This window comes from Phyllostomus discolor, chromosome 3 (genome assembly GCF_004126475.2).
Source record: "Phyllostomus discolor isolate MPI-MPIP mPhyDis1 chromosome 3, mPhyDis1.pri.v3, whole genome shotgun sequence".
Lineage (NCBI taxonomy): Eukaryota > Metazoa > Chordata > Mammalia > Chiroptera > Phyllostomidae > Phyllostomus > Phyllostomus discolor.
In genome coordinates this window covers 44,883,213-44,896,577 of record NC_040905.2, presented here as the reverse complement: position 1 = coordinate 44,896,577, position 13,365 = coordinate 44,883,213, and the positions used below count along the sequence as shown (strand labels likewise).

General features: G+C 43.2%; 1 protein-coding gene across 1 annotated transcript in view; it reads right to left on the bottom strand.

Moving 5' to 3' along the window:
- ARHGEF28 (Rho guanine nucleotide exchange factor 28) overlaps positions 1-13,365 on the bottom strand; it is a 281,786-nt gene that overhangs the window by 45,798 nt on the left and 222,623 nt on the right. Inside the window, 5 exon segments of the mRNA XM_036020409.1 lie at positions 1,023-1,037; positions 1,040-1,113; positions 2,103-2,281; positions 7,500-7,576; positions 9,116-9,370. Of these exon segments, the coding sequence (XP_035876302.1) occupies positions 1,023-1,037; positions 1,040-1,113; positions 2,103-2,281; positions 7,500-7,576; positions 9,116-9,370 (600 nt within the window).

Here is a 13,365-nt window from a genome sequence, read left to right as displayed (position 1 = left end):
GCTGGCGTAGCTCAGTGGATTGAGCGCGGGCTGGGAACCAAAGTGTCCCAGGTTCGATTCCCAGCCCGGGTACATTCCTGGGTTGCAGGCCATAACCCCCAGCAACCGCACATTGATGTCTCTCTCTCTCTCTCCCCCTCTCTCTCTCTCTCCCCCTCTCTCTCTCCCTTCCCTCCCTCTCTAAAAAAAATAAATAAAATCTTAAAAAAAAAAAAGAAAAAAAAAAGATTAAAATCAAACCACTGGATAGCAGTTCTAAGGCCCATCTGTGCCACACCAACCACAGTTACTGTTTCGTACATGTTATGTGCAGAATTTTAAAAATATATTCTTTTTAACACTAAGTATTATGGTGTATTAGTTTCAGGTGTATAGCATAATGGGTAGATAATGTAATACCTTACAAAGTGTTCCTCTGATATTTCCAGTCCCCACCTGGCACCACGCATAGTTATTACAACATTGCTGACTATAATCTCTACGCTGTACTTTACATCCCCCTGACTGTACTGTAACTACCAATTTGTACTCCTTAATCCCTACATTTTTTTCACACAGTCCCTCCCACCCCTCTGACAACCATCAAAATGTTCTCTATGAGTCTGTTTCTGTTTTGCTTGTTAATTTATATTGTTCTTTAGATTCCACATATAAGTGAAATCATATGGTATTTGTCTTTTTCTTGAGTGACTTATTTCACTCAGCACAATACCCTCTTGGTCCATCCATGCTGTCACGCATGGTTAAGATTTCCTTCTTTTTTTTTACAGCCAGGTAATATTCCATTGTATATATGTACCATGGCTTTTAAAAAATATATTCTTAATCAAAAAGGAGTAAGGAGGGAGAGATACATCCTATTTAAGCACTTTTAGTACTAGTACTTTTTGCTTTTCAAGTGGTTAGGGTGGGCCTTACAGGCACAGAATTAATCAGTCATAACTTTCCACTCATGACACCTGGGCTTTTCTACATCCACAAACACACACAATGCTCAGAGAACCAGAGGTGCCAGCACTGACCTTGACATTGCTGAATTTGGCCACTCTTGCTTCAGCTTTCCGCCTCTCTTCATCAGACTCACTCGTCCTCCCCCCTTCTTCTTCTGGGCAACTGGAAAAGACAGCAGTCGAGAGAGACAACTGAAACCAAACCGAAGCATCTTTAGGTTCATTGGAAAGACACGGGGACTGGCAGTGGAATTACTTTAAAAAAATTCAGCGTAAAGAGAATTCATCATGCCCCAGGCCGAGCGATTTGGTTCTCTTGAGTATATAAAGGACCCTGCATAATATAACACAGCTCTCAGAGTTAGCCACATAAGATGACTCAAATTTCCCAACAAACTCGCATCCACATACACTCATGTACACACACACACACACACACACACATCAACGCCAGCATTAGATATGACTAAAATAATAACTTTTGTTTTCTGCTACCTGTGGGAGTTCTGTTAATGGGGGTAGAGTAGAGGAGTTGTAGGGAATGGGAGTGGGTGCCGGGTTGTGGGGGGCACAGTGGCGATGAAGAAATTTTATGGCAGGTCATTCAATATCTAACAAATCAAATTACCATTAAGAACGATCTCCCCCAACCTCCCTCTCCCACTTATAAAAACTGCCCTTGCACAACAGTCAGGAGTACATTGACTTAGAGCACTTCGACCCGCTCATCGAAAAACATTTACTGGTTGATTCTTCAGTCCCTGCCCTCAAGGAGCTTCCAATCTAATAGGTATAGACACATAAAAAAAATGACACCAGCTACAAGGCAGTGGATGGCAAGCACCAAACCGATGCCTCAGAGAGCGAGTGGTAACAAATGTCAGGAAAGAAAGAGACCCCTGGAGCCAAAGAGGTCTTCACGAAGGCAGTGAGTGTGAGCCGCCCGAGGTGGGCAGGGCTGCGCGGGCAGGGATGGTGGGGGGTTACATGCAGGCGGAGGCGGAGCACAGCGCTACAGAAGAGGGGCTATCCCAGGAGGATGCAGGATGCTCTGGCTGAGGCAAAGTTTTCATGCAGAGGAGATACAGTTAGAACACTGCCCCCCAGCTGACCAAGCCCACTCCCTAGGCGATGGACGGAAAGGGAGGTTACCTCTCCACAGCCTGCTGGATCCGTCTCATCCAGTTATTTCGTTCCTCCTTGGAGTTGGTGTGAATCTCGTACATCTCGGGGCCAGCAGAGGAAGCACTGATGAGGAACATGCCTCTCTCCTCATTAGCCACTTCTCGAGCGATGAGCTTCTGAAGGGAGATAACGGATGGCTTCTGGTCCTACATGAAAGAGGAGGACATGCAGGTGAAGCAGCACCCTGTCTACGGTGAGGGGTGCACACAACTCGTTAGCAAAGGGAGACAACAGTGTCAGGTGAGTCTTAGTGTCTCTTCCATGTGTTCCCAAGGGCTGTGGAAGTTGGTAAGGTCCCCACAGAAAGGGCATGGTGAGCAGAGGATGGGGAAACAAGATGCAGGAGGATGGCTGTCCTTAGGAACTGGTGGTTGATAGGATCACTTTTAAAGAAACCAGCATGTCATTGACCACAGTGTATGCAGGCCATGGTTAAGCCTCCTCTCGAGGAAGCAGAGCTTTGGATATAAATCCCGTCTTCATTACTTGCTGCAAGTAAATAAAACTACTTTGCAACAAGAAATAAAGTAAAATAAAAGGACAGCTTTTTCAAAGAGGGAACAATCTGAGCATTAAGAAAAATACCAAAATGCCACAGTCGGGGAGGAAGGATTTTTCTAGAAGGGCATGGGATAAGAAATAGTACATCAAGTGTTACAAAGAGATTAAGAGGCCTGGAAGCCCGCCTAAAGAGTCTGCTGGGCTGGGCAGTTAACAGCAACGTTGTTTCCCAAAGGCGATGGACACAGAATCCCAGTACTAAGAGGCGGAATGTGAAAATGAAAGGCAAGACTGAGGAGGCGAGGCTTCGATTCCCCTGGCACAGCCAGTGTCTCCTGCTCTTGCAGGAGCACGGCAAACAACTCCATGGTTCTGTCTGAAATTTCTCCTTTCCACCAACCAGGGGAGCCCCCGGGGGCAGGAGCATTTCCAACTCATCTTCATATGCCTGACACAGTGCTTCACACAGAGCAGGTCCTCAATGACTGTCTGGAGAACTAGACTTAGCTTAGTTTCATCAGAGGGGAATAGGAGGCAAGTCTAAAATGTGGCATCCAAGTCATGATTAAATCACCACTTCTCCCAACACTGACTGTGACCAATGTGCCCTTCCAAGTCCTGGGGATTCAAAGAAGAGTAAGACTCTGATCCTAGTGATGTCCAATAGGTAGTCAGCTGCAGTTGAAAGAATAGCCAAAAAAAATGCCTGCTATGATTTTGGGGGTAGATAGGAAGAATCTCCTTTGGTTTGTGGCTTCCACCACTGTTTATAGAGTCGGCCGCAGTACGTGGTTTTGCTTCTCCCCTGTGGACTGAGGGACGCCTTTATCCAGAACACGCCGCTCCGTCCCTCACTGCTGACTCCTTGGCGCTGGCTTCGCTTCCCCAGCATCACGGGGCTCTCCCACCTCTGAAGGTGTATGCAGGGGCTCACCCACAGTACCTCTTCATCCCATCCCTCTCAGGGCAGAAAAAGTGAAAATAAAAAAAGAGACAGGCCTACCCAGTCCCGTGCTCAGCCTCTGCAAACAGAAGCCAAAGCAGCTCTGTGGCTGTGCTTTTCGAGTCTGGCCATCTCCAGTGAGGGAGAGCTCCCCAGTACTGGGACTATCCCTCATTCAATTACAGACCTACTGTCTAAGACCCTATCTCCTCTCCTTCTTTGAATGCACAGTTTTAGCATCCTCAGCTTATAATATAAACAGCTTCTTTACATAAAAAGGCAGAGTAGGTTGGATTGCTTAAGCACAGGCAAGAAGGCAATTATTCGAACCAGTTGGTTAGTGTTGTAAAGGGAGGGGAAGGGTGGAGTCAGGTATTTTAAGAATGAAAAATAGGTAAGTGGGTAGAAAGTAGCATTAACTACATCACATCAGACCAGGAGGCCTCAGGGATCTGTCCATCATTACACTAATCACACAAACACCAGAGATGACTGGCAATTCCAGTTAAATCTCTAGGATCGGAGGTAATGTGTCTACTTTGGAGATAAGGTGTCAAAAACTGATGGTGCAGAGGCCTCACCCAGAGGTGCCATAGCATTTTAAAAACAGGTTTTTTTTCTGGATAGCTGTCAACATTTAGATTAGGGGATTCCACATTAAAAATTCTAGATTTCTGGATTTGTGGGAAAGCAGAAGATTGGCAATCCTGGGCCCATATCCTCATTTAAAAACACCAATCCAAAAGAACCTATGTGCCCCAATGTTCACAGCAACACAAGTTACAATAGCCCAGTGTTGCAAGCAACCTAGGTGCCCATCAGTAAATGAGTGAATTAATAAACTATGGTACATTTACACAATGGAATTCTATACAGCACAAAGAAAGAAGGAGCTCCTACCCTTTGTGACAGCATGGATGGAACTGGAGAACATTATGCTAAGCGACATAAGCCAGGTGGTGAGGGACAAATACCATAGGATCTCACCTTTGAAACATAATTAACAAAAGCAAAAAGCAAACAAAATATAACCAGAGACACTGAAATTAAGAACAATCTAACAATAGCCAGAGGGGAGGGGGGAGGAGATGATAAGGAGAAGGGTTTTCAGGAACTACTATACAGGACACATGGACAAAACCAAGGGGGAGGGTGGAAGCAAGGGAGGGAGGTGGGTTTGGCTGGGGTGGTGAGGAGGGATGGGGAAAAAATTCAGACAACTATAACTGAACAACAATAAAATAATTAAAAAGCAAAACAAAACAAAACAAAACACTGTAGCCGAGTAATCCCAGCCTACTTTGGGACAGGGCATGTACTCACTACGGTCCCCATCCCTCTCTTTTGCCCCCTGACACCAAGCCCGGTCTAGTTCACTCATTCACATCCCGGCCCAAACCCTGCAGGCACTGGACTGAAGACCTCCACCACAGAGGGAGAGGAAAAGGGGCTGCTGCCTTTAGCTGCATCGTTATGCTACGTCCTTTGTGATCCACAAAGTGGCTGATTTCACCAGTGGGTAATTCTGCTGGTGATTCCATTGTGATAACAAGACCTTAAGGTCACTTCCTAGTTTGAACTTGCACTTGCACATCTATATGGTCACTCTGTCTGTTTTATTGGCCCTTTATTTTAAAGTGACCTTCTTTGATATTTAAGACACCCTCCTAGACTCAGTGTTCCAGGATTTAGTAAACACATCTACTTCTTCCTCCTCATTTCATGTATTGGGGTCCTACTGCCATTTCCAGCTGAGTCCTCTTTAAAAACAAAATCATCTTTTAGGGAAGCTACTCTACCCTTTTGCTACCTTCAGCTGCTTATCTTCTGGCCATATCCAAATTCACCATGGCTTCTGGCTTCTGTGACATGTACCAAGCATTTACTTGAGAAGTTTTTCTGATAGCACGAGGGACAGAGAATCTCACTGTGGGTATTAGCATGAAGACAACTGTCTAAAACACTCAGGTGAGAACTAGCAAATCCAGCTATTAGTATACCCCTGGCCGATGCATCGGTTCCCTCAAGACAGGAACTACGGGATATCTGTGACACTTGGGCTGTGTCAACTCAAGGTATGTGATGAAACTGAAAAAGGATATGATTTAACAATAGGGTACACTTGACTCTTTACGGATAATGGTTGCTCTTTTGCTTCCTGATGTCAGCAAGGGCTTAGCCGGCCTTTATGAAGGCAACCACGTGCCAGGCTAATGTCTTCAGGAAGTAGTATCAGCTTGTCTTACTGTTGTCCACTGCCAAACACATTTTACCAGGAGAAGCTGGGCTGTGGCTGCCTTCAGCCTGACATTTGGTAGACTGCATCCCCACCTTTAATGGTGAATGTGATCCATGGGAGGCCCAGACAACTCTTCAAGAGGCCAGATGGGAGGGACAGACCCCTGTTTGAAGTCACACTGTAAGTTAAGTACCGCAGCCTGATCTGAATCCAGCACTCTGTTGTCCTCGAAAACAAAATCATTGTCTATATGCTGTGCCTAATTCTTGACCATCATCAGGTTGCTTGGCCAATAATATCACCCAAGAAGCAGGGTGTGCTTCTCCTTTAGGTCTTTGGTTTTGAAGAACATTTGTTTCTATAAAAATGTGGTGTAAAATTATTTTTTTTCCAGCTGGGCTCTCAACCAACCCACAGGCCAAATGACATGGCCCCGCCTTCCCACTTACTCTGTGTTTCTTCCAGAGGCATCCCAGATACTGCAGAGAGGGGGTACTGGACTAGTCAGTAGGTTGTCATGAGATTTGCAAATATACAGTTTCAATGGACCAGGGGCATGGGGACCTGTTTAAGGCCTCCTGCAATCTCTGTGTAGCTTGTGAAAGAACCTCTGACCTTTTCTCAACCGCATCTCTGTACTAATAAGATGGCAATGCGCTGAACAGGGTGAAGAAGCCCATCGCGCCAACCTGACAAGCATGGGCACCCAAGTGAGGCTCTGATCCAGCCACTTCCTCCCGGAACCCGTCACTGGGCAGGCATGCTTCTTGTTTACTCTGAGCAGCATAACAGAAAATTCATTCAGCTTTGAATTTGCCAAAACCAGCTGGAACTGATATCTGCTAATGACACCTGAACATCCTAGCATTCAACAGACGACAATTGCTGGCATTTTTAGAGACACTAACGACACTGTCCACACTGGTGCTGCACCTTAGATTCTTCTTCTCATGGGGCCCAACGCTCTGTGATGTGACAAGGAGTTAGTTGATGGCATCTTCCTTCTTTAAGCAAGTCACTTTGGACCACAACATGCTGTGTCAGTAATGTTACAAAACCCTGGTTTCACTGCTAATCTAAGTCTAACTCTGCTGGCAAGATTAACATAACATACTATTGAGGTAACTGTTACATGAATAGCCTTATTAATTTGTAACCATTATAGTAGAAATAAGAAACAATCTTTAAACTTCAGGTACCAGGATAGTGCTTTCTTGTTGGATAGAAGAATCATCACGACAGTGGTGAATGGGGTTAGCAACAGGCAGAGCAGGCCCATCCACTGGGCACAGGGAGCAAGGCGCCAGAAGTGACCAGCACTAACACCTGAATTGCTGAAAGTCAAGGCCAGGATAACCAGACGCAGAGGGTCACCTGGGGGGACTTAAGGCAGTGCCTATTCACCAACTAGTTCCAAACAATTTCAATATTTTCCAAGTGGCTTAAGCTGCTGAACCAGCTAACTACCTGTCCTGGTTGTGATAACTCAACACTTACCCTGGCAGTTAAATCTGATCAGATGCGTGTTACTAAACACTGCAGTCACTAATTTCAGTGGGATTAGAACAGGGGTACATTCTTGCCAATGACTACTTAATGTCACTAGGAATTTCAGGCATTTTTTTCAAGGAGACGTGGGATTAAGCCATTTAAAATATGTATCTCATGGTAATATACTTACAACTGCTGCAAAGATGTATTTCTGGTCTTTTTCTTGTAAAAAGAGCAGCACGTCAGTCAGAAGGAGAGCTAGGATATCTTTAAAGAAAAAAGCATTATTAGTATTAATGAAGCAAACCATGGTTCAAATGCCATCATTAAACATTGTGATTCTGTGTTTGAAATTTAAATACATTTATTAGAAATCAAGAGAATAAGATTTAGTCTAATTATAAGACTTTTATAAAAATGCCTGTATTATGACAGCCAAAGATATTTTTATGGATAACTTGGCCGACAAGCTGTGTTTAGGTATGCATGTGTATATGTGTAACTGTAAGTACTGCTAAATCTCCAGCAAAATTTAATGTTGTAGCTTATAAAAAGGGAGAAAAATATCCAATTAAAAAAAAAGGGTTTAATAGACTGGAGCAAGCCCTTACCTTTATGGGGAATTAAAGATGTTTAATTAAAAATGTTAGAAAGCAGTTTCTGCCCTGAATTAAATATATAAAAATCTGCTATTTTGTTCCATCTAGATCTGAGGAAGTTTGAATCTGATATTTCCCTTACAAATTGTGCACAAGAACCACCTTCTCTATACACTAACCATTCTGACACGGAGCTGCCAAACTAGTGATTCTGTCAAATGGATAAAGAGCAAATGACTGGACACATAGAATCTACAGACTATGCTTCATATTTTACATTGGTTAATGTAATTGAGGTGACATTTAGCTGCAACGCGGCAAGTTGCTGATCGTCGGCTACCACTTCAGTCAGTGTGGCCACCACCACCGAAACTTGACCATCTTCCCCTGGATTCGACAACTCCCAGTGCTAACCTAAGGATGTTAAGATGTGTAAAAACGAGGAGTAAGAGACCAGAAGCTTCTCAACCTGGCTGCACAGTAGGCTCACGTGGGAGCTGTTAAGCTTCCTGTACTTGAGCTTCACCCCCAGACCAATACGCTCAGAATTTCTGGGAAGGAGACAAGCAGTTGTAAATTTCTGAAGCTCCAGAGCTGATTCTAGAGTGTGGGCAGGGTTCAGAATGCCCAGATCAGGCAAGATGCTCGCTACAGAATCAGCACTTAAGCATCTGAATAAACAGTTTTAGGCCCAGAGTCAAGCTCATGCCCACTAGCAAATAACAGCACTGAGGAAGCACTTGCACCAAATGTAAACATGTCCATACATGTATTACTCAGTAACAAAGATGACATTCAGGGCTCATTTCCCCCTCAGTCCAGAACCAGGCAGCACACGCCAGACTCTAGGTGTGCAGGTGTACCACCTCACTTTAAATACACAATCGCCAGATCAACATTTCTGTGCCAACCATTAGCAGAATTTTCAGTTCCTTTGATTCCAACATCACAGACTTGTGCATTCATAAAATACATGTGGTGGCTTTTTGCTTAGAGCAGCAAGCCGCCACCAAAGGTTTGTTGCATTGGCCACACGGCCTACGGGCGTGCACACCCCGGTCCCATGAGAATTCTCCCACTGACTCAGAGTCCATGAGTGTGGCTACGTCTCTGAACCAGGTTTCTTTAGAAAATCTGCCCTTTGTTAAACAAATAACATGTGTGGAGGGGGAAAAACGGAGAACTCGGTCTGTTGGAGTTATAGTACCTTTGAAACGGCCTGTAGCAGTTTTCCAAAAAACGAGGCCGTCGTACAGCAGAGTCCTTTCTTTGCTTATCAGCGCCTGCTTCCTGAACACGTGGCCGTTCTTGAGCTTTGTGTATGTTTTGTTTTCGATCTTACTTAGGATCTCAAGCCATTTTTGGTTTTTCTCATATTCACTGACTTTTAAATCCACTGCGGCAATCATGTCTTTAATTAAGCAAAGAGCTTTGCATAAGTCTTTATGTTCTTCTGTTTTCTCTGCATGGAAAGAAGAAAGAACATTATACAATAAGCCAGAGGGCTAAGGAAGACAATTTTTTCCTACAGTTTTAAATACAGTTAAATGTGTCATCCAGATAGCAAAAATCTCATAACCAAAAGGTTGGATTAAACATGAATACCACATTATCACCATGCACCCTTCCTCCCAAAAGAACCGTTAAAAGATTTAATTAGAAAAGATTTGCTTATCAGATGTGCTTCGGCTGAAAACAGTGTGAAAATAGGCAGTCTGGTTTCTAGGGACTGGTCTGCCCTCCCCCCACAGCAGGGACGTCCTATATCCAGGGAGAGGCAGAGGTAGGCGTACAGTTGTCCACGCATGTGGAAGTCATACAGTAATTAACAAGTAACAGTACAAAAATAAATCCTATGTTTCATACACTCACAACTCTTAACCTGATTTCGCCCCACCACATACACTAACTCAGGCCTTCCTTCCGCCTTCCCAAACACAGGTAATCAGGTAATCCCCACACCAAGTACCTGCGACACAACCAAGCCACAGGCCCTCATTAGCCCTTTCATAAAGTGGAACTTCAGGGTGCCCTCAATGGGCCCCAGACTCAGATGCTTCCCTGGATCCCTCCCTCCAAAAATTAACACTCAAAATTATATTTACAAGGGCATTAGCATGAAGATGAATATATCAATGATACATATTAAATGCTTTTAAAACTAAAACTATGGACCAAGGCACTGTGCCTAGTGGCTCATGCCACTCACCAAGCTCAGTTGTTATTCTTTATTTTTTTAATTTTACTTATTTCTTTTTTAGAGAGAAAGGACGAGAGGGAGAAGCAGAGAGAGAGAGACATTGATATGTGAGAGAAACATCGGTCAGTTGCCTTTTGCATGCCCCAACTGGGGACCTGACCCCCAACCCAGGCATGTGCCCTGACCAGGAATTGAACCCATAACTCTTCAGTCTGCAGGCCAGTGCTCAATCCACTGAGCCACGCCAGCCAGAGCCAGTTGTTATTCTTCAAAACATTGACTGCCTCCTTTTTGTTTTTTACAAAAAAAATCTGTTTCTTCTTTTATAATTTTTTTATTGTTGTTCAAGTACAGTTGTCTCCATTTTCCCACCACCACTTTGCCCCACTATACCCACCCCCCACCTCCCACCCTCAATCCTTCTCCCCCCTTTGGCTTTGTCCATGGGTCCTTTCTACGTGTTCCTTGATGACCCTTCTCCTTCCTTCCCCCATTGTCCCCCTTCCCCTTCACCTTTGGTTTCTGTTTGTTATTTATTTCAATGTCTCTGGTTATATTTTGCTTATTTGTTTTATTGGTTCCACTTATAGGTGAGAACATATGGTATTTGTCCCTCACTCACTGGCCTATTTTACTTAGCATAATGCTCTCCAGTTCCATCCATGCTGTTGAGAAGGGTAGGAGCTCCTTCTTTCTTTCTGCTGTATAGTACTCCACTGTGTAAATATACCACAGTTTTTTGGTCCACTGATTTACTGATGGGCACTTAGGTTACTTCCAGCACTTGGCTATTGTAAATTGTGCTGCTGTGAACATTGGGGTGCATAGGTTTTTTCAAATCGGTGTTTCAGGATTCTTAGGGTATAATTCCAGCAATAAAATTGCCAGGTCAAACGGCAGTTCCATTTTTAGTTTTTTTGAGGAAATTCCACACTGTTTTCCACAGTGGCTGCACCAGTCTGCATTCCCACCAACAGTGTATTAGGGTTCCCTTTCCTCCACAACCTCTCCAGCACTTGTTGTTTGTTGATTTGTTTATGATGGCCATTCTTACCAGTGTGAAGTGGTAACTCATTGTGGTTTTAATTTGCATCTCTCTGATGCCTAGTGATGCTGAGCATCCTTTCATATGTCTCTTGGCCCTCTGTATGTCCTCCTTAGAGAAGTGTTTGTTTAGGTCCTTTGCCCATTTTTTAATTGGATTGTCTGTCTTCTTGCAGTGGAGTCATGTGAGTTCTTTATATATTTTGGAGATCTAACCCTTGTCCAAAGTATCATTGGCAAACTTATATTCCCATACGGTTGGTTCCCTTTTCATTTTGCTGATGTTTTCTTTAGCCACACTGAAGCTTTTAAATTTGATGAAGTCCCATTTGTTTATTCTTTCCTTTATGCCCCTTGTTCTAGCAGACATATCAGTGAAAATATTGCTGCATGACATATCTGAGGCTTTCCTACCTATCTTCTCTAGGACTTTTATGGTGTCATGACTTATATTTAAGTCTTTTATCCATCTTTAGTTTATTTATGTGTATGGCCTAAATTGGTAGTCAAGTTTCATTTTTTTTTTTTTGGATGTAGCTGTCCAGATCTCCCAACACCACTTGTTGAAGAGGCTATTTTTAGTCCATTTTATTCTCCTGCCCCCTTTACTGAATATTAATTGACTATAGAGACATGGGCATATTTCTGGGCTCTCTATTCTTTCCCATTGATCTCTGTGTCTGTTCTTATGCCAGTACCAGACTGTTTTTGAATGCTGTGGCCTTGTAATATAGTTTGATATCAGGTATTGTGATCCCTCCTACTTTGTTCTTTCTCAAAACTGCTACAGCTATTTGGGAACCATTTATTTATGATTCCATATAAAGTTTTGAATTGTCTGTTCTATATCTGTGAAATACGTCCTTGGTATTTTAATAGGGATTCTGCTGCATCTTTATAAATTGCTTTGGGTAGTATGGACATTTTGATTGTACTAATTCTTCTTCATTCAGTTGTAGAAGATTATATTTTTCTAGAAATTTGTCCATTTCACCCAGGTTTTCAAATTTCTTGGCATATAATTGGTTGTAGTAATTTCCTACGATCCTTGGTATTTGTGTGGTATCAGTTGTAATTTCTCCTCTTTCATTTCTGATTTTATTTATTTGGGTCCTCTCCCTTTCTTTCTTGATGAATCTGGTTAAAGGCTTGCCAATTTTGTTTATCTTTTCAAAGAACCAGCCCCTGAATTTATTGATCCTTTGAATTATTCTTTTAGTCTGTATGTCCTTTAATTCTGCTCTGATTTTGATTATTTCCTTCTACTCACACTGTGCTTTGTTTGTTGTTGTCCCTCCAGTTCTTGTAGATGCAGGGCTTAGGTTGTTTGAAATGTTTCTAGCTTTTTTAGGTAAGCCTGTACCCCTAAGAACTTCCCTCTCAGGACTGCCTTTGTTGTGACCACCTCCTCTTATCTCTGAATAATCTTAGCAAAATCTCTGGAGGGCTTTCTGGAACAGCCTCCTGAAACTTTGGATGAAACTGATTGTAGTTATCTTCTATATTTGAGGATTTAAAAAACCACCTACTTGATGTTTTCTGAGGCAAATGGAACTGAAGGGGAAAGTTTCAGGAGATTAGAAGGTGCTAAAATATGAGAAAAAATAGCAGAGAATATAAAAGGTTCTCTAGAGCCTAGAGCAGCAGAAATAAACATGTAGGAATAGCAGTCAAATGGAATGAGTACAAGTCCTCCAAAGGGTCTAAGCTCTTCAAGTTCTAAATGTTTTAAATAGATAGTTGAGGATCTGTCAGAAAGCCTCAAGGAACAGATCCAGACACTCCTCTGTAACAGGGACAATTCTCTCTCAGTGCCCAGGGAAGAACACTCCTCACTATTTTACTACACCTGCTGGCCACTAAGCAGCACCCCCCACCCCCGCCCACAACAAAGTCCTTCTTTCTAAAGAGCACCTTTCACAAATAGGAAAGTCAAGTAGAGAAAGTCAAAATTGAGTTTACAAAGTGACTTGGGGTAAAGCCAAGGAAAGGCTCAAAGTCTTTTGACTTTCAGAGATAAATTAGTGTCTTTCGATAGCTTGCTACTCAAAGTATAGGAGCACCAGCCCCACCTGGGAGTACTATTAAAAATACTTCCCTTGGTATCTACCTCCGACCTACCAAATGGGAATCTACACCTAAACAAGATCCCCAGGTAATTCCTAACACAGCTTGAGAAGCACTACGGGGAATGTTGTGACCAATGTTCCCAG